Below are 26,968 nucleotides of genomic sequence, written 5' to 3'. Positions count from 1 at the left end.
ACTGACTTTTCAATGTTATTGTTTTGTCTCATTTCTGGCTGGGTAAATTAGTCAGAAACAAACACAGACAGTGCAGTGTAGTTAGGTATTTGCTTTTCTATGATCTGTTGCTCACTTAACATTTTAACAGCTTATCTTACACCCCATGTTGAGGAAATGTTACATCAGCCCCCACTATAGGCAGAGCTTCCTTAATCCAATATTTCCTTAGACAAGACAGAAACCAGGTAATGAAACTGGAATCAGGGAGAATATCCTGCTCTGGCAAGATACAGGATTTGGTGTTTGGAAGAGTGGTTATGTTATAGTGTTGCCTTAGGGGCTGAAGGCAGTAGAACTGAATGTGCCATGATTTGTTGTGCTGGGATGATTGAGTACATGCTGTGAAATTAGACTCTGCTGAAATAGAGTGGTTCTGCTACTGAACCACAGCAACAAGGGTACTACATCATTACTAGTCCACTGTAGCCATAATACTATGCCCACAGGAAAGATTTAAATGTACAGCTGTATGGATTTTTTTCACAATCTGCATTGAATAAACACAGTTTGTAACACATCTACAGTTTTTTTTATATTTTTCCTCATTGTCACCAAGCTCAATGACAGGACATCTCAAAAGCCTGTTTGTAGCCAGTCAACAAGCAATCAATTTTACAGATCCTGATCTGTGACAAGGTGGTGACTGTGCCTTTTTCATCCTAACTTTGAACAGTCTCACCCCACCACCACAGTGTTTACCATCCTTTGTGAAAGCAAGCATCTCTTTCCTTGCATTTAGCTTTTTTGGTTAATAAAAAGGTGTAGGCCTTTAGAAAGCTACTGGAGAATGCCACACCTGTAAAGAGGGTTGGGTGCACTGTGCCTGGCTCACTGTGCTGTTTCCCTGTGCTGCAGGTGGCCATTCTTATTCCTTTCCGAAATCGTCACGAGCACCTCCCAGTGCTCTTCAGACACCTCATCCCAGCTCTGCAGAGGCAGCGGCTTCAGTTTGCCTTCTACGTTATTGAGCAGGTAGGACTCCTGTAATCCCCATTGCTTTAGGCATTGTTTCAAAACCAGGCTCAAAGTCAAATGCTTGCCAAATGAAACTAAAGCCATATTAACAGTGTGGAAACGTCTTTGGTATGTTTTACTCAACCTTTCCTCTTACTAAGCTGGCTCACACTAATTACTTAACATTGCTTAATACCCTTTTGGGCAAACTCTAAATTATTCACGGCAGGGCTTTCCAATCTTCTACACCAGTGACTTGTTTTCATTGTAGTGGCAATTGAAAGCTATTGCAGAATAGCAGAGTAGTACTCGTTTGGGATGATTCTTCTAAAAAAGACAAAATTACAGTAATGGGAGTATCTGCTGCAAGAGGCCCCTTTTGCTTGGGGTGCAGATCTTTAGTGTGGGAGCACTCACACACAGGAGATTTTTAACCAGAGGAATTAGTCATTCCCTCCCTCAAAACTATGTTCCGCTACTATGGGTGCTGTTGTACTGCTTATTCCATCTTAATGTTTCAGTGTAATTTTTCTCAGTGGTGGAGCTGGGGGACAATGTGTAGTGTAGGGTAAAGCATTTTAACAGCTTCTTCGTAGGGGTACAAACCTACTGTACATTGGCAAGTACCCTTTTGAAGAGTAATTGAGCTTAGCTGGGGCTCCCCCTGCTGTCTGAGCTCTGGAGTAACACCAGGTATTTCTCAGGCAGGAACGCAGCCCTTTAACCGAGCCATGCTGTTCAACGTGGGCTTTCAGGAGGCAATGAAGGACCTGAACTGGGACTGCGTCATCTTCCATGACGTTGACCACATCCTAGAGAATGACCGCAACTACTACGGCTGTGGGGAAATGCCCCGGCACTTCGCCGTCAAGCTCAATAAGTACTCCTACATGTGAGTCAGCCGCCACCCCTACAGGAGTTCTGTAAAAGCCTTACCACAGTAATATCCATCCAAAGAAAGTCAGAGCTGCCTGTTTTACGTTATTTTCTGCTCTTAAATGGAATGTACAGAAAGTATGAAATTTGAGATTCATATGCACTATAGATTTGCCATTCTACTGATACAAGGTCCATAATATGTGATCTTTCCCGCTCCTCTTGCAAATCCAAGCTCTTTTTTGCATTCCTCATCCTTAAAGGCAGACATCCTTATAAGCTGCACATGATAGTAACCACAAAAGTAATTGGAAACTGGACCATTAACCTGTCAGAACTGCTTGATTTTGATTGGCAGGTCTTTTCATAGAATTAAAATTAAAATTGGTTTCCATTTCCTTCAAGGACTCATACATTATACTGTATATGAGCTTTAAAATTAAAAACAAAAGTGATAAAAAAAACTTTTTTCTTCCACTAGCCAACTACGACTAAAGATTTCCCAAGCTGTTGGCGGCCAGGTAAAGTTGAAAATAGTTGTCAAGAGTTCTTGCAGCTTTCGGGCCAACAGCCTTTCCTGTGACTTGGTGTCCTGCAGGCATGCAGTGATATCTGTGGTGCAAGGAACAGGGCGTGGGCTTGTGCTAAAGGAAGTGCCTTGTGCTCAGGCCACCCACGCAGCTCGACTGGGTCCAGCTCCAAACGGCAATCTGGTTCTGTCTTTTAGACTCAATTCCTGCAAAAGCAAATGGCCAAGGAGCCTGCATAATGCCAATGTGGGAGTAGAAGGTGGTTGTACAATAATTTGTGATTTCCAGAATTGTAAAGAAATACAGTATATATTTTCATTCTCTGACCTTACTCCATCATAATGCAACTAACTCTATTATCCAGAATACTTAATTGGACACGTTACATGGCATAATGGAAGACTGAGGCTGGTTCTCTTTCCCTCTTCAGGCTGCCATACAATGAGTTCTTCGGGGGCGTCAGTGGTCTGACTGTGGAACAGTTTAGGAAAATCAATGGCTTCCCAAATGCATTCTGGGGCTGGGGAGGAGAGGACGATGACCTCTGGAATAGGTAAGAGGAAAAGAGTACCTCTGTGGAATGAACCATTTTATGGTTATATTACTTCTAGATAACACAGTGTACACATTTATATTATGGATCTTGATTTTTGGTATTAATAAGTATTCTTATTATTGTCTGTTTTTAAAATATAGTTTTACTGTCTTTTGTTTGATGTATTGTGATGAATACATTCGTTTGGAAGTTATTACTGATTAAAAAATTCATATGATTTACCCTTTGCAACAAATGGTGGACTGCCATACCTCTGCACCCCTCAGTCTGCCATGATCATGCTTTGTAATGTGGATTTGTGTCTGGCAGGGTTCAATTTGCCGGATATACTGTTAGCCGGCCTCCGGGTAACATTGGCAGGTATATGTCGATTCCTCACCACCACAGAGGAGAAGTGCAGTTCCTGGGCAGGTGAGAAACTCTTTATTCCTCGATTAGCCCTCTGCCACACTGTGAACATCTGGACTACAGCTAAGACAACAAGCAGTCAGGGCCCTGTACAGCTGTCTTTACCATTGCAATAAGCCAGTACCATAATTACCAGAGGAGCCATGTGCCAAAAGTGAAGTCAATAGAAAAGCAGTTGCAGCCACACAATGAATAGAACAGCTAGGCAATACTACCTTTTTGTCAGAGTCATAAAACTATCAACAGTAAGCATTGAACAAGTATTAATCAATATATTTGTCTAGATATTATCTTCCCTATGAAGTGTCATTACTGGGAATGGTATCAGTTCAGTCCTGAATGTTGTTTTTTTTTTAAATGTTTATTTCTAATATTCTTGTTGTAGTTCATTGCACAATGATCATCCTCAGTCTTTTATTTCTGCACAGTGTATTGCAACAGTTGTCACTCTCAGTTTGGTAGGCAGTTTGTTGGGCTGTATTCAATGCATTGCCTGCAACGGATCTGTCTTTGCAGGTACTCTCTGCTGCGACATTCCAAAGACAGGCAAAGCCGGGATGGACTGAACAACCTTAAGTACTACCCTCTTGTCTCCCAGAAGGCCCTGTTCACCAACATCACGGTTAACCTGAGCCCAGAGCTGGCTCCTGTTGCCGACTACTGACCAATTCACAGAGACGGCTACAAGTGTTGCTTTACAACAGCACAAGCACTCGTGAAAGTTTCAAGCGACGCTTAACATAATCATCGGGTTTAACACAACAGTCGCATTCAGAGACCTTTTATTTTTGGTTCCTGGGGTTGAGTTTCTGAAAGGAGGCTTCACCTATTGATCCAGCAAATATCAATAGATTGTGTGTCAACACAACCTGGCACTCCTGCTCCACTGTGTTTTTTATTCTGTTTTTGTGCCTCCACCTGACAGCGGGCCTTGTTTAAAGGAATGGTGGCCTTGGCCCACTCACTTTCATTGACTTCATTCGTTTCTGTTTGCATTGACTTTTGTCGTACCAGCATGCGAAATGGCAAAACGTGCTCCCATAGGCAACACCACGGAGCAAAACAAAGTGCACAGCGTCTTGTTTGATTTATTCCAGTGTGGAGGTCTCCTTTCTGAATGTTCCATTATTGAGTAACACAAACAGCAAAAGCGATATGATTCCAATGCACATGCAAACATGACCAACACGTTTGTTGTGCATTCGTACATCGGCCATTGGGATGGGCAAAGGTCCTTTAACATGTGCGGATTTGGGCACGTTACCAGGACAGAAAGCGTGCGTGTGCAACAACTTTGGTTCTCTCTTATCCTTCACACCAGGGCGTGGTGTCATTGTCCATACGGTAAGAGTTTACCCATCACAAGAGAATATAGAGAGCACGCATTCCACCAGCTCTGTGTGCTGAAATGTACACTGAAGAACTTTCCCTGCACTGAAATGAAGAATATTTACAATTAATGTCAACATGGGAGCAGCATTTAGGGACACAGCAGCTGGTTCTGCTTGTGGATTGTAGGTTATATAAAAAGAACCTCTCTTGGAGGGGAATAGAGACACTGGGAAATAGTTTAAGGAAAGGGAGCGTCTTGCAATGGAATTAAGAACTTTCTTTTGTGGTGACTGTTGTCATGGAATTTTGTCATGCATGGAGGACACTTCCTGGACAAAATAGCTGAATCTGTGCCACCAGTCTTCCTTGTCCTGTGGGATTAGCTACTGTCTGTACAGCACTACGTCCTTTAACTTCTCAGAACTGGCCACACTGAAGCTGCTATTGAAAAACCAATCTTCAGAAACGACCCTTGATCTCAAGCAATCACTCAAGTGTCCACTAGTTTCTGTGTCATCCAGGGTTGGCGCGCACACTTTTGTTTGCTGCAGGCCATTTCCAACTCTTTAAAGAATGTATTTGAATGTACAGGGGTGTATTTATATGCTTTACTAGCAGTGTAAAATATCTGCAGGTGGTGGATGGGTTTTTTTCCCCCCAGAAAAAAACAGTAGACAAGTGAAATATTGTGAATATCTAAAAAGCCAGCCTTCAGTGGCCTTGTGCATTCACAGCCTCATGCTTCATATTGTGTCCAGATGAAGGGTATCCAAGAAGTTGCTTTGATTACTTCACCAGCCTCCTTGAGCAATGTGCAACCGATTTGCATATCACTTCTTTAAAAAACAACTTCAGAAAATGTTCCTGCTGGAAGGCAGAGGTTTTTATTTTGAAAAATTGTTACTTTCGCACCTTTTTGGCAATGGTGTATCTAACATGTCAGTGTTAAACTCTGTATCCTGTATATGATATATAGTTCAGTGTGAAACAGACAAATTTACCTGTCTGGGGTTTCCACATTAATTCCACTTTTAGAGAATGTAAGATTTAAATGCGTGTATTGCTTGAGGCTGCAGTGTAACACTGACATGTTCTTAATATTAGGTTTCCAGCATTCTGTGTATAAATAGAAAATACTCTGGGTTTTGGAGGAATCGGTTGTACTGTAATAACAGTGGTTGCAGGTAGATCTATAACAGAGTAGACAGTTTTTAGTATTCAGTCATTTTTGAGCTGTTAATTGTTGGCCACATAAATTATCCAGAATTCTCTTTCAACTATTTAATATTTAGTACTGTTAATGGAATTAGGATACAATGACATTGTTGATGCGTCTGTCCTACAAGCACACAAGCCTTTGCAACTAAAAATAAATTAAAAAATAAAAATAATTATTGAAAAATTAAAAGTAAAACAAACAGATTTACTCTGCAATTTTCTTTACCATTATTTTGTTCAGCCTCCACAATACAATAATTGTAGTGAAAACAATGTGAAATCAGAAGTGCTTACAGCTGCTTTTAATTTTTGTTTTCTTTGAATTTCACTGAACTGCAAATATAATCCTAAATTATAGGGACATGTAGAGTCAGATTTTTAAACTAAAATACTTTGAAAGGAACAATGCTTTTGAAATAAACACTCTTAGTATATTAGTTTTTTCCAAAACAGCACATTTTTTCTTCTGCTTAATTAAAATGGCAGCTGATGCCACAGTGTGGTCATTTACAGTAGATTTAGAAAATAGAACTAGACTGTGTCCTCCAACTGCCCTCAACTATGTTCAGAAGTAGATCAGTTGTGATAACAATACAGTGACAGTCCTCAAAGCACAATCCTCAAACACCTACCAAACCATAACCTTGAATGGAAACTTTAATTAAGGTTTATTAAAGATGTTTTAGTGTTACCCCCGTGAGTTTTTTTAAGCAATACAAAGAATTACATTAACTAATATGTCTCCCTCTCACACACTGGCCTGTCCAGTGGACCACAATATGTGCTAATTTAATGTAGGTATTCAAAACTGTTTTTATTTCATGCATGTATGACGTTTTAACTTGGGAATACTTTGAACATATTAGTCTTCTAAAATCCTTTAGTTCAGTTCATCCTTGAGGTCTTAGAGTCTTGTAGGTTTTACAGGTACTGATTAGAACCTAAAAGCAAGATCTGACTTTTTAGATGTTGCCCTTATTACCGAAACGAAGGTGTAATATTGTGAGTTGATGATGGAAACTTTGAGACTAGCACACTCTTTGCAGTTACAGCACAATGCTTTACCTAACCCAAAATGATCTGCACTGCTCCAGCTATATTTATAAAATGTCTGTTTTTTCTATTGCAACATTGATTTGATGTGGCTTTTAGTGTTTTGGAGACCAAGTAGAAATATTTGTTTTGCCAAGTTAGAGACTTGCTTATTACATGTACATTTGTGTAACTGCAGAGCTGTATTCCACAAAACATTGCCTGCTGTTCTCAAAGCTTTCATCATAAACTAGCTGGAAATGCAGAAAATGAGAAGGCTATAACACTTTTATCAACTATCAGTGCTCTTGACAAAGGTGGCTCAGTCATACTGCAGCTCTTATTTTTGTTCTGTTTTGTAGTAGTGTTCTCTCCCCACACAGTTTCAGTGTAGAACACTTCAAGGTTGAGAACACTGTTGAAAACCTTGGGACACTTTTTTCTTTTTTGTTATTTGACCTTTACAGAGTTTAGGTGTATTACCAAATATACCTTAAGCCCACTCATAATCCAAATGAACTATTTATGGAGTCTGAACCCAATTAATTCAGCCAGTATATGAGGCTGTTTATGAGAACAGGCAAAAAGTCAAACGTTTTCAACGGTGTATTTTCCTCAACTTTCACTTGGGTAAATCTGTGCTTCATTCCAGGGTCTGGAATGCAAGGTTGTGTAGCTGTAAACCTGTCCGTAAATCTAGCGCAATCAATGATCTTTTGTAAATAAGAGACCCCCTGTGACACTGAGCTAATTCATGGAGTAGAAACCCATTAAATTAAATGGAATTGTGGTATTTCTAATCAGTTATGCCTCCAAAATGAAGTGAATTCACCTATACAACGTGCCCAAAACGTATTTGTACACCTAGGTTACTAATACCTCTTGGAAGCACTTCTAATGCCTGTGCCAAAAGAACCTCCTGTTAACTGACACTCTTAAAAGCAGTCCTCAAAGCTGGCATCCGAGATTTCTGTCCAACAAAGCTATTATAACAGAAATAGAGATGTGATAGTCTCTATAAATAGAGGAGAGGGGTACCAGATCAAGGCTGGCAGCAAATGTGCATTTTAACCCAAAGGTATTGGAACAGAATGCTCTGATCCATTTACACTGCTTACAAAATCTGGCATCTCATCTGTGGTTCAGTATAAAAGCATAGATTAGATAGGGGTCTGCAGCTCCAGTCCTGGAGAGCCACAGTCCTTCAATGTTTATAGGCAGCCTTGAGCAGAGATCTGGAAAGCATGTTAACTAATTAAGACCTTGTCTGGAATCAACAGAAGTCAATGTGGCCCCTGGGACATGATCTGCAGGCCTCTGGCTTAGAAAAATAAACCTGGGTTCTACTGGTACTTTTTCTTGAGTAACTGAAAAGCTAGTGCTGGTTTTATCATTCTTTCACCTTGACTGGTTTATCTGAAAAGACAACACAAACTAAATGTTTCTTTTTTCTAATAGCCTTGATTTCTGATTAATTGTGGTTTACATTTTGGGGATAAATAGTTTTGTTGTAATAATATTGCACAGAGGCAGGCCTCTTTTTTTAATTTTTGTTTTGTTGAAACGGAGCAGCTATGGATTTTTGACTCTGTGCTTGGTGTATGTTTTCTTCCCGTGGGTTCAAAGTACAGCTCTGTTTTTAGACAGGGCACCATTTTGAATGAAGACTGTAAAGGAAATAAAAAATAGAACATTTATGAAGAAGACCTCCTTAAGCACCTCATTTAGGCTCTTGTGCTGCTGCTGCTGTTGCTGTTAATACCTCAGTTTTGTATAGGCTCTGTGTAATTTTGATTTAAAATTACTTTCACTGTTTCTAAAGAAAAGAACCTGTGTTTTTGTTCGGGTAAAGAGTTGGGAGCAGGTGAGAAAGGAGTATATTTTAAAATGTCTGCTTTCTTACTTCAGAAATTTTCAACCAGTCTGCAACACAGTATGAATTCATGTAGCCAGTAATGTTGAGGTGCTTACTGGGGCTGCTTAATGAAAGTGTTCTAAATCTTGTCTCCTATATTTAGTCTGAAAAAAAAGTGTTCTGTTGTGCAGAGTCATACTGCTACATGAATCCACTGAAGAAATGTCACACACGGGCCCTCACTGGACTGCCTTTGCTCTAGACTCAGAGGAATCCAATTCAGGCAACTGGAATGAAGGGATAGCTATTCCCTGAATGGTTAGGGGCCTTAAAGACTTAAATTATTTTATGCATTTTTATTTTTTATAAATTTATTTAATGTTCAAAATAAAACCGAAAAATTATACCTGTATATATTTTGTTGTGTGTTACATGTAGGTCCTTACATAATAGGCGTTATCTACCCAGGACTTTAGCTTTGAGTTCCCTTAAGCAGTGCTGTTTCAAAGAATAGTGTAGTTAACGGAAAAGTTAAGGTTTGCTGTTTCTAAACCATGTTTGTCCTAAAGCATGTTGGTCTCCATTCCCATTTCCTGTCCCCTTTTTAAATGAAGCTCAATTTGATATGCAGCCTTATACTGTAGAGTTAATTACTGATAGTGGAATAGTAATGATCCAGAGGTCACATCCAGGGTCTGATGTCTGTCTGAGCCCAGTAGAGTTTGTCCTCCCAGCAGATGTGTTATTTTTTTTTAAAAGAGGATCCTTTTTGTACCTCTTTTCCTAAGGGAGATACTTACCCCCCCCCCCCCCCCCATTTCAAGACCTTGTTAAATTGGGAATCCCAGATGCAGTAGGGTCAGAAAATCTAGAGGGAGGAATTGTATGCGATCACCAGCTGATCAAGGGCCAGAGCCAGTTAGGTTTAATTTTCACATGCTTCACTAACCAAGATGCTCAGATTCCTGCATTTAGCTGTTGGCTGGTTGGACAACATTGAACATAATGGATTCCCTGTAACATCTATCTCTATGCAACTGCACTATTACTATTCCACCTCCAAATTCAAGCTCGTGAGTATAAAAGCACACACAATATGCAGTACAAGGGTCTTATACAGCTTATAATGGTTAAAGGGTTTTCAGTTCAGTACTTTAATTATCTTGACATCTTAAACTTGTCCACATTTTCCACCATTACATTCTAAATAATAAGATGGCTCACTGGTGTATTTAAAGGTTTCTTCTGGACTACCCCTGCACCTTCTGTCCTCAGTGCCATATTGGATGAACAATACAACCTTTATAATGAGCCCATTTGTCACATGCATAATTGAAACCTTGTATCTGTACTATTGCATATCTTGTTGACCATTAAGATTTGTATGATGCAGTGTTTTTTTTAATCAACCAATAAAATACATCAAAAGAACAATTCTCTTCTGCTGAAAATAAATGCTTTCAGTGAGTAAAATGTAAAATGAGGGCTTCTTCATTTGGAGTATTTGGGGTATGATACATTGCACTGGCCTTTGCATTACTAGTGCAATGCACAGGGAAGCTACCTACTAACTCCTTGTATATATTGGTATGCAAATGTTATGAGACTACTATTTGGAATCTTTCTCTATCTCTTTGGACTGCTGAAGCATTGTCTCTACGGTCATGGTTTTAACAGTGATCACAATGTCCAACTTTTATCAAGAAACATATGACTTGAATGCAGGCACAGCAAAAGAAGTAGCCTGCATAATACAATGGTGATGCAGACCAAATAACCACACTTAGTCACTTTCCATGTGCCTTTATATTTTAAAATTTGTGTTTATTTATATTTTTTAAACTGCCATTAAACAGTAATTTTTAATCAGTTTTTAAAAGGACGAATCGGATACACCATATACCTGTACTGCTGAACATACAAAACATACTGCATTACAGTTCACAGACACCGAGACGTTCAGTTGGCTGCTCTGGAGTTTAACAATCTCAATAGAAAGAGGATAGATACGCGTGGGTTAAAAATTATCTTTCAATCCAAAGTCACACTTAACGTCAACTGAAGATGAGCTTGTCTGTCTGGGGGCCACTAATCTATTTGACATGTACAAGAGGTGTCTGCTGAGTTGCACTCAAAAATGTTCTTAGCCTACAACACCCTTACTATCTGTTGAGCTTTATCAGAAATGAAAAGAAAAAACAGCTCTTCTGTCCTTCACAGACTGACTAACCTACACCTATCTGAACAGATAAGATTAAATGTGCATTATTTACTGAGAGAACATGAGACTATGCTTTCTTCATTTCGTCTTGCCCCTTTTCACACTAGCAGAAGAGATCTTGCTGCATTTTTCTTCAATCTATGCCAGTGCCCAGTGTCAGCAGACTAGTCTGTCTGTAGCATCTCCACCCACTCTGTGGACAGGGCCATGTCACATTAGAAGGTGCCCTGGTAGTAAACAATGCATTAACACAAGAGCGTATTCTTCTGACAATTATTTCCTTTGAACAATTGAAAGGATTACAATTGTGTGGAGGTTTGGAGTAGAGTTCCATCATTGCTACAGAGCTCAAACAGAATGTTGTCAATAACCCCTGACCCCTCCCCCAGTTCCTTATTTTGCCATATCACTGGAGAACAGCTTCAATCCTATGTTTTCTTTTTGTTTTTACTGTACTTCAGCAGGTTCACTAAATATTTTGCAGAATGCTTAGTAAATTTACCAGGTTTGAATGAATTTCTGGCCTTGTTGGTTCTTTTTCCTCTGACATTCTTCATGTTGCCAGCATATCACATTTTGGCATTTTAACTGGCATGCCTTTAATCTACTAGCTTTTGGACCAAGATCCTCAGTCTCTTAAGTTGTTGCTCTTCTGGTGAAGGCTGAGTGACTCATTCCACCTGAATTTGAAGTTTTCAAATTCAAAAACTTTATTGGCATGACATGAATTCCAGCATCTTCCCTAGTCATTTCTCATAAACACACTTTCTGCCTCATCATATTCATATTTTTGTTTCTCATAGATGCTTTGTACACTTAGGCAATGCAATTTTAATTCTGACACTCCACAATGCCCAGATCACCAACTCTCAACTCTTCACCAAGTATAGATTTACTCTGTGGCATCATATTCCCTTTTCATTTAACTTTACTTTCTTCTCTGTACTCTTACACTCTTCACTACTGCTCTTCAGGCTGATGCTATTAGGGATCTTCTCCATGCCAAGCCAACCTCACTCCTGAAGGTGCTAACACCTCCCGCCAGCTCTGGTCCAACAATGCTGAGCAAACAGGCTACTGACATAAGCTGCCTGACCAGGACCTGTAATGCACCTCAGTACAGTACTTGCTATATCTTCTTGAAGCTATTTCAGCATACTGATTCACACCAGACAGACCACCCTGTTTCTAGCAGCCACAAGCTCTCTCATTCCCAACTCAAAGCCAGAATGAACCCAGTCTTCCACACCAGTCTGCATCAACACCAGTTGATTACTCAGGGGCGTGGCTAGTTCCATTGAGAGCCTATCCTAATAGCTCTTTCCCTCCCTTGCAATTCCTTTCCCACAGAGTGCTGCAGACTAAATCAGTGCAGCTGCATCTCATTCTGCAGCCCTTTTCCAGTCACCTGGCAGCCACAGACTCAAGTCCCCACTATTGGGCTTAAGTTAGTGAGCCAAGGAGAGTGCAAAAATATGACTAGTAATATGTTATATTCTTTTAAAACATCTGCCTGTTACATCTTATGTGGAATTTTGGATGGTTAGGGTTTTTTAGGATTGGCACTTATTCAGCATTTTGCAAACTTTGTCTGCCAGGTTTGGCTCTGGCTCACTGTAACACTGTACTGGTCAAAATGATAATTGAAAATGGATGTATGTTTAGAGCTTGCGAACTAGGAACAATTCGGTTGGTTCTTGGAACCATACAGTGTAAAAATACAGTATTACAGCTCCGGCATTGTCTGGAGTGTGTATTTTAGGTAGTGTTTTCTGTTTCTTGGTATTGCAATTTGGTCCATGTGATGTTGTAGCAAATAGAAATGAAATCAGGCAGTTTTCCTTCAAGAGTAGGAAATGCAGGTGTCTGAAGTGTACAAAGACAGCAGCCATCTGCTTCCCAACATTTCTTTCATTTAACTGCACTTAGACAATACAAATGACTTTGAGGGGCTTATAGACATGAGAGAGGGAAAGGAAAAGTACTTTAACAGCACTGCATTTGAGGAAAAATGATTTACAGAGACTTGAGATGCCACTCAGACTCAGTTGAAGCCCTATTATCAGAGCTTTGCTTCTTATTCCCCCAGTTCTCTTTCTGCTATCTACAGCCAATAATGAAAAGACTGGCCTTCAGCACTTGGGATTTACAAAGTGCCTTTGTCAGTTACATTATCTACTTTACAGTCCTGTTCCTCAGAAGACTTATGGACCAGTAGCAGATTTATCAATCTTAGTATTTAGTTCTGGGCCATGTTGGTAATTTGACAAGCAATTAATTTTCAAGTGCTTTCTTTTTTCAGTTTCCCTGTAAGTGCAAATCTGCTTTTTTGTAAATGTTGGTAGTTAACTTTAAATAAAAGTATAACCATTGGTTGCAGTAGGTTATAAAACTGTTCTTGTATTCTCAGAAAACATGCATTCCAAAACCTCCCATTAGATCTATAGAATTGATACCACCCCAACAGAGACAGCACACCACAAGCCAACAAACTGTTGTAGGAAATCTGGCACCAAGTGATTCCTTTACAGCACTAGGAAACATTTTAATGTATGCTGAAAAGAGAAGAAAAGAAACACAACCTTTTGGCTGTGGAGCATTCTTCAGGTGTCAACTGGTGTCACTGGTGTCAATTGACACCTGAAGAAGCCTCTACAGCCAAAAGGTTGTTTCTTTTCTTCTCTTTTCAACATGGAATAAACCTTTACTTGTTCCTTTGCATCGTACACATGCAGACGCAGCTACCCACTTGAGAATTTTAATGTGTTCTTTCAACAGCATAATAGCTTAATTTAACACCAAAAAAAGTAAGCACCAATTTGTTCTCATAACGCAAGTCACAAGAGACATCCTCAGAGGCTCATATGATATTTCACAAGACCTACAGTATATCAAGATCCCTTTTCCTGCCCTGTCACTGACCCTTTATTCTGCTTGGCTCTCTCAGCAAGAGGCTGTAAGAGGTCTGAAAATTAAAAAAAAATAACCTTGACATCACAACTACATGACTGCTTCTTGAATTGTTTATTTTTAAACATCAGCCATGTCTCAGTGGTCTTAAAGTGTATCTGTTCTTCATTGGTGTAGCATCTATTGCTCTTTAAAAAGCAAATCCATTGTATAAAAAATAGGATCAAAAAAGGGATATGGTTTAAATCTACAGTACTTGTTGGTGAAAAAAAAAGTGTGAAGTTGTAGGAGACATCACAGGATACATGATGTTTTGTGGATGATGTTATGCAAGAAATACTGCAGGGGACAGCCTAGGTACAGAACTACCACACTTACTGTAACACCTCACTATAGGTCTCTGTCTCATGGTGCCTTCTCTCGATGGCCTGTTTGAACAGAGAGCTTCTGTGGGATTTGCTCTTGAGAAAAACACAAAACATCGTGGATACCTGGATTTTAGGTCATTCCAGTTTTCATGACTCTTTCCATTAATTAAAACTTGCAGAAAATCCATGTGCTAATAGGATAGTACTGACGTCAAGGACCAGAATGGATTTTTTAATGCATTTAATTTCAGCACTGCTAAACTGGGACCTCCGCATAAAACGCGCTCAACTTACTGCATGGTAATTAGTGATTTAATAAAGCCCGTGAGACACTCATACTCCGGGCGTAAGAGAATCTTGCGAAAAACTGTCAGGTGTATTTGGTTCTACAGACAATTGCAACCTGTCTAATTAATCAGCACAGTGCTCTCAGGGCCTGAAGTCAATGCTGTCCTTCTCCCAGAGGTTTCTGGTAAAGCTTTTTAGTAACCTCAGCCCTTGGAGCTGCGTCACAAGAAATACCTCCCGTGTGCAAATCAAGGATAATCAAAACAAAAACATGACCGTCAGCTCTACTGACATCACCTACGCGTGCACACACACAATACAGTATAAAAGGTACTTTAAACTATAATTGTTTACATATTTGTATTATATGTGATTTAATCGTAAAGGATCAGGCATGCTTGTGCTATCTCTTGGAAGACTCAGAATATCCTGTTTGCTTTTTCATCAGTACAATATATTTTTGTATATTCTAAAGAAACTTTGCTAGCAAACGAAATATCTTCTAACAGTGGATATGTCTAAATAAAAAAAGTTAAGAATTATGTTTTATGAAACTTGTGCTTTGAGGAAGCGTAAATTGTGTTTTAAAAGCAGACGCTGAGACTTACGTTGGGGCCGTGAGAAGCGTTTCCTGTCATTTTCTCCCCTGTTGTTGCTGTTTTAATCAAACGCCTATGTGCTTCAACGGGCCTTACACTGACTGACACGACGGCTCGGAATTACAGTTCTAATCTTCAGGATTTTAGATTTATAAAGCCACAGTTCATAAGAAGGGCTTTGTTTCTTTCCCAGTTCATCCTTCGAATCGGGACCTTGACTGCAACCAGTGTCAGAATCGCATTTCACAAAAGGTTCCTGGCGATTGTTTTTTTTTTTTTGCTTTATTTGGAAGAATCATTAAAGATAACCATTCAATATATTTACCGTCAAAATGAGTATTTTGTAAAAACGGGATTGATGACTTGCCCCTCTCAGAGTAAAGGTCTGAATTTTGAAAACTCTATTCAAAACAAACGTGCAGTTGAAAATGAAAAAACAAAACAAAACAAATGCAATGTCTCTTGTTATTTTACACCTTTTTAACTTAATTGGTTATCCATCCATGGCAGTTACAGTATACAGTATATAGCGCTGAATTTTCCCAAAGAACACGTGGAAAATATTTTAATATACTGTATGTGCTTGACTGGCACCTTGTGGTAATATAGTGAAATGTCACCAACTAACTGTACTGCAGTACTTCATGTTTCCTTATCTACCAGTCAAAGGCCAAAGATTTTTCACTTTGCAGATTTATCGGGTTTTTTTCTGAAATAAGAAACAAAGATATAAGATATACAATGAAAACTACTGAAAAGCCAAATACAACAAAAGGACAAATTAATTTTGGACAAACTCGTGTTTTTCCACACAAAACAAATGTACAAAAATGTTTAGCACCTTTGAAATTGAAAATGTAAAACAATTAAAATTTTAAAAAGAAATAGAAATGACTTGCCAGTAGAAACCCGTAGCAGCTTAGTAATTTCTGGTATCGTTTTGCTTTAACAAATGTTACCAATATATCACATTGCAGTCTCTCTTCCTTTATCTTCATATAAGTTAAAACTATCATTTAAGTCCATATAAAAGTAAAAAAATGCCCCATTAATATAAAACCTGGACGAAATCTTTTTCATCTATACAACCATGAGCACACCCACTCCACTTGTCGGTGAGCAGAAATTAATGGTTTTAATGGTTTCCATTCTGTCCTGCTTCTCCTGTTTTGTTGAGGCAGTCTTTAAGTCCGTCTTTCAGCTCAGCTAGCTGATGGGAGTGGGTAGACAGAGTCCCCTTCACCTGCGAGAGGTAGCTGTTGGAGTGGCTCTCCAGCTCCCCACGGATCCTTTCCAAGTCGTCCGCCAGCCCTCCCAGATTTCCGCACAGCCCTTCTACCTGCGTCACTCTTCCATCCACCATGCTGAATTCTCTCTGGACATCGAGGGCCGTGCTTTTGCAGCCCTGCAGCTCTCCAGCCAACCTGCGCTTCAAAGTCTGCAGCTCCCCCTTCAGCTGATGGAGACGGCGCTCGCTTAGGCCCAGTTGAGAGGCCTGTTGTCCCACCAGCTGCTGGATGCCATGGACCTGGTCTGTCAGCCAGAGCTCGTGCTGCTGCCACGTGGAATTAGCCTGGCTCACCTCTTGAGCGAAGAGGCCAACAGAGTCCTTCAGGCCCTTGACGGTGCGATTTACAGAGTTGAAGTTGATCTTCAGGAGTGTGATTTCGCCTTGAATGGAGTCTTCCCCTTCCATCTTGACCAGCCTGTTGAGGACCTGTTGCAGGGTGCTGTTGAGCTTATTCAGGTCATCCGCGTGGGCATCCAGCTGCCCGGAGACTTTCTTTTCTGTGTCCTTGCACTCCTCCATCTCTGTTTGGAGCTTTTCCACCATCCCAGAAGCCTTGGGACAGGCCGAGGAGCACAGGATCTCTAGATTAGTCAGTTGGTTTTGCATCCCACTCAACTCTCCCTCCAGTTGCCTCCTTATAGCCTCTAGATCCGTCTCCAAAGTGGGAATTTCCAGGCCTTCCAGGAGAGGAGGATCAGTTGTGTTCTTCGATAAAGTCACCTCTGTTGCATTTAATCGTGCTTCAATCTCTTCCAGGCGTTTAGAACAAGTCTTCTTTCCTTCAAACTTACTATCAACCAATTCTCTCTCCACAGCACTTAGCCTGATGTCCAGCATTTCCACCCAGTCGGACACATTCCCTATAATAGTGGAATGTGCGTCCAGTATGGGTTGAAGTTCTCTGTGAGACTCAGTTAGGCCCTTCAATGACTCCTCGATCAACAAGACTCTGTTTGAGAGACTTGAAACTTGGCCACAGCAGCTCTCTGTCAGAGTCAGGCCCTGGATCTGAGCTTGTAGGTTCCCCAGCTCCTTTCTCAGGCCTGTTTCCCTTCCATCCAGGGAATGCTGTATCATCTCCTGCCCATTGAGCTGTTCCTGGTGACACTGGCGCTGAACCTCCCCAATACGTGCCTCACAGTGGTTCTGCAATCCAGACAAGCGCTTTTCAAAGCCATCCAGGATCTCTGCCCGTATTCCTGCCAGCTTGGTATCTATAAGTTCCTCCAGAATTTTCTGCGAGGTCACGGGAGAGGGTCTTCCAGTGGCAGACTCTAACAAGTGCTTGAGCTGCCCATCATGGCCCAAAACCATGCCATGGAGCTCATCCAGCATTTCGCTCTTGATCCTCAGCTCATCCTTCACCTCCGTCACTTTCCCTGCCAGGTCTCCAAAGCCTGGGAAGCCCTCTCCACCCTCCAGGCCATCAGGGTTACCATCGGGAATTACCCCAAAGCCCACGGTAGAGTCGGAGTGGCGTGGTGGTAAGCTCAGGAGGGAGCCCAGCATCTTGTTGGTGTCTTCCCTCAGGGAAAGGCGCAGGCTGTCCTCCAGGCCGGTCACCATGCCATGCAAGGTGTCAAAGCCCTGGGACAGTCGCCGCAGCTCTTCCTCCATCCTGTCCAGCCGCTCCCCAAGGACTCCTGTGAGCTTGCGAGCTGCAGTAGAGAGAGAACCAACAGTATCATGACTGTTGTAGAGATCTACAGGCTGAGTCCTCTGGTACGGTTACAGTACTCTGAGCTGGCTGCCCGTTATTGTCATTGAAATGGGAATCCAGTGAAACTGGGGTTTGATACATCTCACTATCTAGCTCAAAACACAAATAACATCCAGGATTTTTAATACTAGTAAAAAAGCTTCCATGTTTCATGTAGTGGTGCCTGGTACCTAAGTACATTATTACTAGGAACTATATGGGTCAGTGTTTGACGGAAGGCAATTCACTCACCATAATAAGACTTTTTGTGCCCAGGTGGTATGTGCCCACTAGGGACAGATTTCTGCTCTGGTTGTCCCACAGGGAAAGGTTTCAATGGTTCGAGGTGACCTGTGGGGACGGTCTTCTGGTCAGGTGGTACTCTAGGATGGCCCCAGGGTTGCCCCTTGAAGCCAGGAGGGGTCATAGAACCCATAAACGGGGGCATCATCTCAGGGAGTGATGTGGGTCCTTCATGGCACCCCTCCCCTGAGTAGCCAGGACAGCATCTCCACTCCAGCTCTGTCACAGTCTTGTAACCCACCTTGTACTTAGGTTTATAGAAGGTCCGATACCTGGGAGAGGAGATTTGAAATTACTACCCAGAGCCGCAAATAAATTAATTTCATGTAGTCAGTCCATCCCATAAATGTTATGTCTTATGAACCATTCAGAAACATTGATTCTGCTACTGATTATATGTTTTAGTTAAGTTAGTAACAACTGGAAATATGCTCCCTTTATTGCTTTGTGAATATCATTTGAAATACTTACAGAATGAGTAGTTTACCAGTTTAAATATTTTTTTTCTGTTTCAGCCTTATGAAATAAGCTGTTCAATGCATGTGTATTTTTGTGATTTCAATTTTTCTTAAAACATGAGCAGAAGGATACTGTATATACTATTCTGCTGCAGTGTACAGTGTGCCCTTGTTCTAAAAGATTATGTTAATTAAATGTGCTTTACTCATTAAAAAACACTGTATTGAATCCTTTGAATTTTAACTTGAAGACATCATGTCTTTTCCACACATAATTTTTTCTCACACTTTTAATGCATTGTAAAATCAAGTTGACACACAAGAGGTCAGTGTTCGATTTACATTCCCGTCACATTGGAATGAACTTGTTCAGTCTTGGCTTTCTAAAGTACAGTGTATATCTGAGTGACTTATTTTACTTGGAAAGTGCATGAAATACCAAGTAGAGTGGCTACCACAGAGGTGGAAGACCATGCGAAATCTCTTTAACACTGACCTCTTCTGATATTTTGTCATGGTCCATGTCTCTCTCAAGATAATACGTAAAGAAGCAAAGCTTTACATCATGGATTTTCAAGCTTTTTTTGGTAGGGTGACATTCTTAGTAAAGATCCTCTATTTAAAACAAAAAAAAATCAAGCAGAATTCTATCATTCTAAATAATGCATCTTTCTATTTGTCAGTCTATCTATGCTTCCACTACACCCATACCTGATTTGTAGAACAGATCAGAAAGACAGCAGAGCTACTGTTTACAAGACAGTAAGCAATGAGGTGGTATGCCCATCTCCATTCCTCAGGTGTTTAAAGTAGCCAATCAAACCTCTTTGTGAGATGGGAGGAATGTGGAGGACATGGAGAATGTCCACACAACCACAGGAAGAACATGCAAAGTCCAGAAAAGGAGGCCTCCAAGCCTGGAACAGAGCTCCATATTTTGACTTTGATGTCCCTACTATTTATAAAGTGTTACAAACAGAACACTAATCAAAAGTTATGTGAGCATTGTTAGAGCTGACCCACTCTAGATTTTACACCCCTTCATTACAGGTGGCCCTACAGTATGTATGAACAGTCTCTGAGAACTCCTGCAATAGGAATATAGTGTCTGTATGAGGGATAGTTGAACCAGAGTCCTGCAGGTTTGACTGGCAGCTGATTAGCACCTAATAAAACTGCTTCAGCTTTTTTTCCAAATAATTAGTTCAATTAATGAACAGAGGTGGATTGAAAACAGAAGCTTGCTGTTACACTTGAGGATTGTAATTGCCTATCCAGGATCTATGTATTCCAAGTGCATTAGTACCCTTCCTCTGCAATACTCGGGAGGACCATTGAAGATATCGTAGCTGGGGGGTGAGATTACTGGTGTTCTTTAGGTTTCACTGATACTGTACTTACATGACAACTGGGCATTTCTGTCCCCAGGTACATTTGCTGTACTCGGCCTTAACATAGGTAGCTGTCCCATCCTGTATTGTGCATGAGATATTCCTCTGGACAACATATGCACAATAGTTTCTGTGGAGAAAAAAAGGAAGCAGAACAACAGGATGTTTTAAGACAGACAAGACCAGGTTTTGAATGTGCTTCCAGTACCAGATACATCTGCAATGAAACAGCTGTATGTAAAAACCTTAAGAATACAAACAGAATAAACAGGGAGTGTATTTATGTTTATGGAATGTTTGGATTGAATCGTAACTTCAGAGTCTCTGAGTTAGCAGTCTTCTACAGTACATCTAAGGACAAAATCAACCCTTAGGCTTTCAATTGTCGCTTACAGATGCTACAACACAGGAGCAAAAAAGTTCCGATAATAGTTGCTGACACTTTCTAGAATAAAAAAGGTGGAACACAATCTTCATAAAAATGATGTGAACGGCCTCCAAGCACGCAGATAACCGTGTGTATTGTATACAAAAATGCATTATTCACTTTTCAAAGTTTGCAGCTGGTTTTGAATTGTTTCAGCATTGAAAGAAGCTCCTGTAATTCTTTTCCAGGCTCTTGGCATGGCTCTGCCAAAATTCACAGGCATTGTTGTAAACATTTTCAACTGCTGAAATATGAAGATAATGAAACTGTTCATTTCAGTTTTTATTTCTCCTTTTCACTGAATTATCCTGAAGAGTCTGAAATTTTTTCTTCCATGTTAATTGGAATTATGCACAACTGCATTTTAATTTGGGATTTAAGGAGCATTTCCATCAGCTTCTAACAACAGCTTAAGACCAGTTAGAAGGCCATTGGAACAGTTCCTAAAGGAATTTCTGCTTGAAAGGTTTTAGGATTTGATGATCAGATTTACATTGGGGGAACTATACTCGTATAGTACTCATATTTTTCAAAGCTCCTACACGGTAATTCAGATGTTCTTAAAATAATTCTTCTCACCCTACTATGTCTTTGCTACCTCTGTCGTTCTTTTCTATTTCTCTGTTTCAAAGCATTCGTTTCCCTGCCACTGGGGAGCAGTGTCCTGTTGCGAAGTTCAATGAAGGTGCAGTATTCCCTTTGTTTAAAGAAGGTGCAATAATTTATGCTGTTGAGAAGGATTGCTTATTTTGTTTCAACCTTGGGCAGAGCATGAAGATTGCAAAGGGGGTGGGTGCATTGCTTATTTTTGTTGTATATATACAGTACATTTCATTTGCCAAAAAGCCTTATAAAAAGATCTTGTAGTTTAATGGAAAAAAATATAGCAAAAAAATCAGGTGATTAACATTTATAATTTGAGATCTGTTGCCTCATACAACATGATGCTTGGTTAGCATTCATGTTGTCATGGATTTAAAGCCTTATACTGTATAATTACGGTGGGTAGCTGCGTCAGCATGCGTAGGCTGCAAATGAACAAGTAATACGTTTATTCCATGCTGAAAAGAGAAGAAAGTAAACACAACGTTTCGGCTGTGGAGCCTTGCTCACACCCGAAGAAGGCTCCACAGCTGAAACGTTGTGTTTACTTACAATACTTCAGAAATATGCTCTTAAGAATGGGAAGTGTTGCATTTGATTCTGTATCCCTTTCATGAAACTTCTTTGCATCGAAGGCCTTATGCAAGCAAAGCGAGCGAACCTCTTGCTGCTTTAATAATATTTGCATTTTTCTGGGTGAATACCTTTTTGGTAAGTCTGGTCCCACTGTAAATATTTTCAGGATACCATTACAGTTCACAAATCCCTCCTGCCCGTCCCCGGAGTGAAGGAGAATTCCCTTTAAGATTCCCATATGGTGTTTTTTGTCAAATATTATTGCAAGCAGCTTTTTTTCTCCCTTTTAATGAAATTGTAAATGGGGGCGACATTCAAGAAATGAAATAATGTGATCCTTTCACCTGCCGCCACGAGCAGCCGACCGCAAGCTGACCTTCCTCAGATTTATTGGTGAGGGAAAGAAAAATCCTTGTGCTGTGGTTTCAGCCAAGACTTTCTTTTTATGACATCTATTTTGAGTGGTTTGGCAGGTTTAAAGTCTCAAACCCTTTAAATAATGACATTAACACCTTCAGCAGGTGAGGACATTTAAGCAAGCAATTTGAAAAAGCAGGAAATATAATACTGATCGAGTGTCATGAGCACAGGAGGCTCCCTCTTCATGTACAGTAGAATAGGTCTACTTGAGACATCAGTGTAACTTGAGGCAATGCGGCGTAACAAACTTCAACAGGATGATTTTGTTTTGGCAAATGTCTTTAATCTGCTGGCAGGCTGATTGTCACTGCTTGTTTACTTTATCAGGAGATGTCCCTGTCCTACAAATGAACACAGATGAGATGTCAAAAACTATGCAGAAACATTCGGTCTTTCCTGAAAAAGGAACTTAGAGGCAGGCATCTATGATGAATGTGTTATACCAAGTTCTTCTAATACTGTTCTGTCCTGTTTTGTTTTCACTGACAAACTCTGAATGTCTTTCAGGAACCGTTTATTGTACGCACCTGCCGAATTCCTGTGTGGTTAAAAAGTCCTAATAAATTGCCTAGACTGATCAAGTGAAAACATTTGACTGCATTCTAACATTTATTACTGAGAAAGTGAGCTTTATCCTTCGTCTGAAGAAAAAAAAACTTTGATTTCAATCCTCTGCTCTTTATACATGACATAGCAATGAAAATGAGATCTACAGCAGTTCACTTCTCATTATGGCACTGCAGAAGAATATTATGTCAGACTGAGGTACTGTATTTATTTTGGCTATTTACCATTTCAGCTCAATACAATGGACCGCATTTTAGCATTATGTAACAGGGCATGTGACTGCTATCATTAAGGTTCTTCTGCTTCAAGTTCTTATTTTGCAACTTTTCAGGATAAAAAACTATACAAGTCTAGAAACTCTGTGGGTACTTCTGAGGTATGGGACTTAAGTCAGCAATGCATTTAAGACAAATCATCTAAACACTCTTCAAAAATAGTATAATGAGTTTATCAACCAGATCATTACAAAGACTGCATTGTATTTTGATTAGAAATGATTTTAAAGTGAAATTGAAGTTGTGGTAGGAAACAGAATAGCTCTGCAAATTAACAAGCTACCTATATACAGTAATGTATGAACCTGTTGCTCACTGCATTTAGCTGCTATCTAGCAGGCATCTACACTGATTCTATATGCTGTATATTACTTGCCCAGTGTAGCTAAAGATTTTGGTATGCAAATCCTAGATTTGCTGGTAGCTGAACGAAGTAAATCCTCTTTCACATTAGTGGTGAAATTCACGTGTTCTCTTTCTCCATTTTAATTGCCATTTTGTTTGGTAAAGAAAAAAGAACCTACTTAAATACAAGATATGCTACAGTATTTAAGAACACTTATGCATCCCTGGAAAATGTTAACTTTAGGCTTTAAATGCTTTGTATTAAGATGTAGTTACCATGCTACTACATTTCAAAAAGCAAAGTAATTTTGCACAGCTGTTATGTTTGGTTGTAGTTATGTTTGTTAATGCATAGCAGAGACTCTTGCTGTACTTAAAATTTAGTTGTTTTTCTTCAGGGAAATCACCATTAGAATAACTAAACAGGTCTTACTGACACAGCCCCTGACCTGAGCCAAGTTTGAACTCTCTGGACTTCAAGAGTTCAGAGTGCTATGTCACCTTGATCTGACCCGATGATCAAACCCAGACTTTGGATACATGTACTGTATAACGTATACTGGAATTAAGAGGGGAACTTGGCCAGAACAGTAGGCTGTTCTAAAAAATTTCTCTTTAAAATCCACCCTTGGCTTTGCTTTTATACATATTTCTTCTGGAATTTGTCTTTGATAAAAATATCATTTTTATCAAGCTGTCAATTTAAAATTGTGACTGAACTGTGAAGCCAGTTGGATGCTGAATGAATTAAAGTGCCTGGGTTCCCCTTGTTTTAAAAAAGTTCTTGTTAATAAACTGTATTTAATATAGCAATATTTAATTAATTAAGTGCAAGGCTGAAAAAGGTGCATACTTGTACTTTTGTAGCACACTACTATGACTTCCAAGTACAAGATAAATGCAAGATAAAATTCTAAGTAATAAGAATGAGTTTGCATTTTCAGGAAATCTTTTCAAAAAGCGAAGGATGGATGGCAGAAAAGACTGGGGGGAAGATCGGAGCCTAATGAGGTGAATTTAAGCAAAAAAACTTCTTCAGGAATACAGTATGGTGTGACCTTTGTGATCATTGTTTAAGATGTCACTCCAAATAAGTGTTTGCTCATCATGGACTCTCACCAGGAACCATTTGTTTTAAAAAGGGGGGTGAGGCAGTCAAATCATAGGCTCGGCTGCAATGAAGAAAAATCCCCAGTTGCGAAGGAGAAGGAAAGATTCTGCTGCTGAGCAGCGTTACTCAGTGTCTCTCGGATCACTGCACGGGTGTTCTTGTGAGAAAGGCCATTTGATCTTTCTAGAGGTTCTATGTTTACAGTCTAAAGACCTTATGCTGACATACTGTAACATGTCACTGTTTTTTATGAATCCTTCTGGGGCACTCCAGTGAAAGCGAGGTTTTGACCCTACTATTAAAATCACTATGGGCAAAGGAAATAAAATCAAACTGGTGAGAGCCCATACACAATTACGCCCAACAAGGGCAACAGTTTTTAGAATCGCTCAGAAGACACAGGGCAAGAATACTAGAGAACATGTTCACTGATTTTCAAGTTGCACATCATCAATATGAGGCAATCTCACTTCTGGATTTATCAGTCTTAAGCACAGTTGGGGCTAATATTAAGCTAACACTAATCAAGCTTGCCAAAACAACACATATTCGTAGACTTCCAGTACTCAGGTATTACTATTTTAAATTTAAAGTTGAATCTGAAATATGACCTTTTTAGACTCCGCTGGAAATTCGGTTAAGTTAATAAAAGAAGTTCACTCCAGAGTTTTGCCACAAATAAAAACGGCTATGGAAAACCAGCAAGCAGTATGCAAGCCATCTGAACAGATACAACTCTAAAGCTAAGCTGAAGAAAAGCAAAGGATTCGTACCCAGTTAGGTCTGTGAAATGCCCAGATTGTTAGAAGCCTGTGCTTAAGCATCTCCATAAGAGAACCCTCATGACAGGAAGAATACTAAGGTGTTTTTCAGAAAATCAGAAATTTTTCTGAAATATATCAGAAACTTTTCACAGGGTGTATTCTGGTATTCATGTATTTGTTAAATATAATGAAGGACTATTGAAATCATATGACCTTATAGACTTGTATGGTAAAACAATGATGTAAGTCCAAAAATATCCTAAGGTACATTTAACAAGGTTCTACAACCTCTGTTTTCTGTCAGTCATTGACTGTCCCTTCTTTAACACTGTTATCAGATCAGACATTGGCTACACAGCCAATCCACAGGCAGTGAGATGCAAGTCTTCAATTGTCTTCTTTCCAGTTTATTATATAATTAAAGTCACAACAATATCCGTAATCTGTGTAATTGCACGTGAAGCATACATAATCTGCGCATTCATTACAATCGTGTTACAAGGACAAGAGGGGTACTCACTTGTGTCTGCCCATGGGTTTGCCAGGAGTGTAATGAGGGCTGGATCCAGATTTGTACAGGTTGTACCTGTAAGGACTGCCATAGAAGGTACCTTTGGCATCAATGAGAGTCAGGAAAACTCCAAACAGAAATGGATGGAGAACCACTTGGAAAAATCGCAGCTTCATTACTGCACGGTAAGTGTGTTCTCAGTAAAAAAAATCTGAAGAAAATAAAAAGTGTCAGCTTCTGTTGAAAAAGATCCCCCTTTCTCCCAGAAGAGCAGGTACTGTATTCAAAATCCTGGCTTAGTCCCAGAACTTTGAAGCTGACCACATGAGATTTCAAACAGACACTAAAGTAAATCGCATCTGCAACATCTGTGCTGCATCATCACCACTTGCACTGTCTAGGAGGGGTGCAAAAAAGGCAGAGAGAAGCTAAGTTACAGAGAAAGAAAGTAAGAGAGGGAGACAGAGAGTGGCAGATGGAGAGCTACTGCATGAACTAGCCTTCTTGATGCTGACCTGCTAACTGGGCTTTCTAAGCCAGCTCTGCTTCCCTCCCAGCTACAGCCTGCTGGTGTCTCTTCAAGGGGGCAGGCAGCAAGGAATGGATTTGCATATCCCGCCCAACCTCTGCCTTGAAATGCTATACACAGGGACACCAGAGGGAAATAAACCTTTTCTCCAATTAGATTTGAGAGGAACAACATAAATCCACCAATCCCTTTCCAAGCAGTCTCTCATTCTCCTCCCTTCAGTCTTTCTAGCAACTCGACTTCAAAGGCAGCGGGGAGGGGGGGGTTACCCTGCACAGGGTACCCAGATGGGGTAACTGTACATACTGTACTGTACAGACTCCCCCCCATACAGCCCTGTGCATCCTTACCAAAGCAAGGAAAATTCACATGTAGTCTGTTTTTACTGATGTTTACATGTCCATATGTCTGCCTGCCTTTCTATTTATTTGTCTAGGAACAAGTAGAGTTTAATTCCCCATTGAGAATGTAAAAGAAGAAAAAATAATGTTCTGGCTGTGGAGCCTTCT

At 40.1% G+C, this 26,968-nt stretch overlaps 2 protein-coding genes across 4 annotated transcripts in view; one reads left to right on the top strand and one right to left on the bottom strand.

Moving 5' to 3' along the window:
• The window catches only part of b4galt5 (beta-1,4-galactosyltransferase 5), a 36,818-nt gene extending 26,584 nt beyond the window's left edge, over positions 1-10,234 (top strand). For 2 of the 3 annotated variants that reach the window (XM_088937665.1, XM_088937668.1), the window contains exons 5-7: positions 898-1,014; positions 1,701-1,888; positions 2,354-2,911. In XM_088937665.1, coding sequence (XP_088793791.1) covers positions 898-1,014; positions 1,701-1,888; positions 2,354-2,744 — 696 coding nt within the window. In that variant the 3' untranslated portion in view covers positions 2,745-2,911. Of the gene's footprint in view, positions 1-897; positions 1,015-1,700; positions 1,889-2,353; positions 2,956-3,267; positions 3,370-3,882 lie in introns of those variants that run through there. The other variant, XM_088937666.1, reaches the window with a different exon arrangement.
• Positions 10,235-15,450: 5,216 nt separating this feature from the next.
• Positions 15,451-26,474, bottom strand: emilin3b (elastin microfibril interfacer 3b). Its single transcript, XM_088937697.1, has 4 exons — positions 25,940-26,474; positions 20,342-20,461; positions 18,432-18,754; positions 15,451-18,138 (listed from the first exon to the last, which is right to left on the bottom strand). The coding sequence occupies exons 1-4, from the start codon at positions 26,104-26,106 to the stop codon at positions 16,325-16,327; spliced, it is 2,424 nt and encodes an 807-aa protein (XP_088793823.1). The 5' UTR covers positions 26,107-26,474; the 3' UTR covers positions 15,451-16,324.
• Between the last annotated feature and the right edge of the window lie 494 nt (positions 26,475-26,968).

The sequence above is a fragment of the Atractosteus spatula genome, chromosome 19 (assembly GCF_055471065.1).
Source record: "Atractosteus spatula isolate fAtrSpa1 chromosome 19, fAtrSpa1.hap1, whole genome shotgun sequence".
Lineage (NCBI taxonomy): Eukaryota > Metazoa > Chordata > Actinopteri > Semionotiformes > Lepisosteidae > Atractosteus > Atractosteus spatula.
This window is presented reverse-complemented; position numbering and strand designations above follow the sequence as displayed.

Excerpts from the sequence above, each read along its gene's own strand:
- emilin3b (XM_088937697.1), bottom strand. The coding sequence starts at position 26,106 with ATGAAGCTGCGATTTTTCCAAGTGGTTCTCCATCCATTTCTGTTTGGA. Across the intron at positions 18,755-20,341 it reads CAGAAATGCCCAGTTGTCAT|GTATCGGACCTTCTATAAAC; the intron begins GTAAGTACAGTA and ends CTCCTCTCCCAG. Across the intron at positions 18,139-18,431 it reads GCACAAAAAGTCTTATTATG|CTCGCAAGCTCACAGGAGTC; the intron begins GTGAGTGAATTG and ends TCTCTACTGCAG.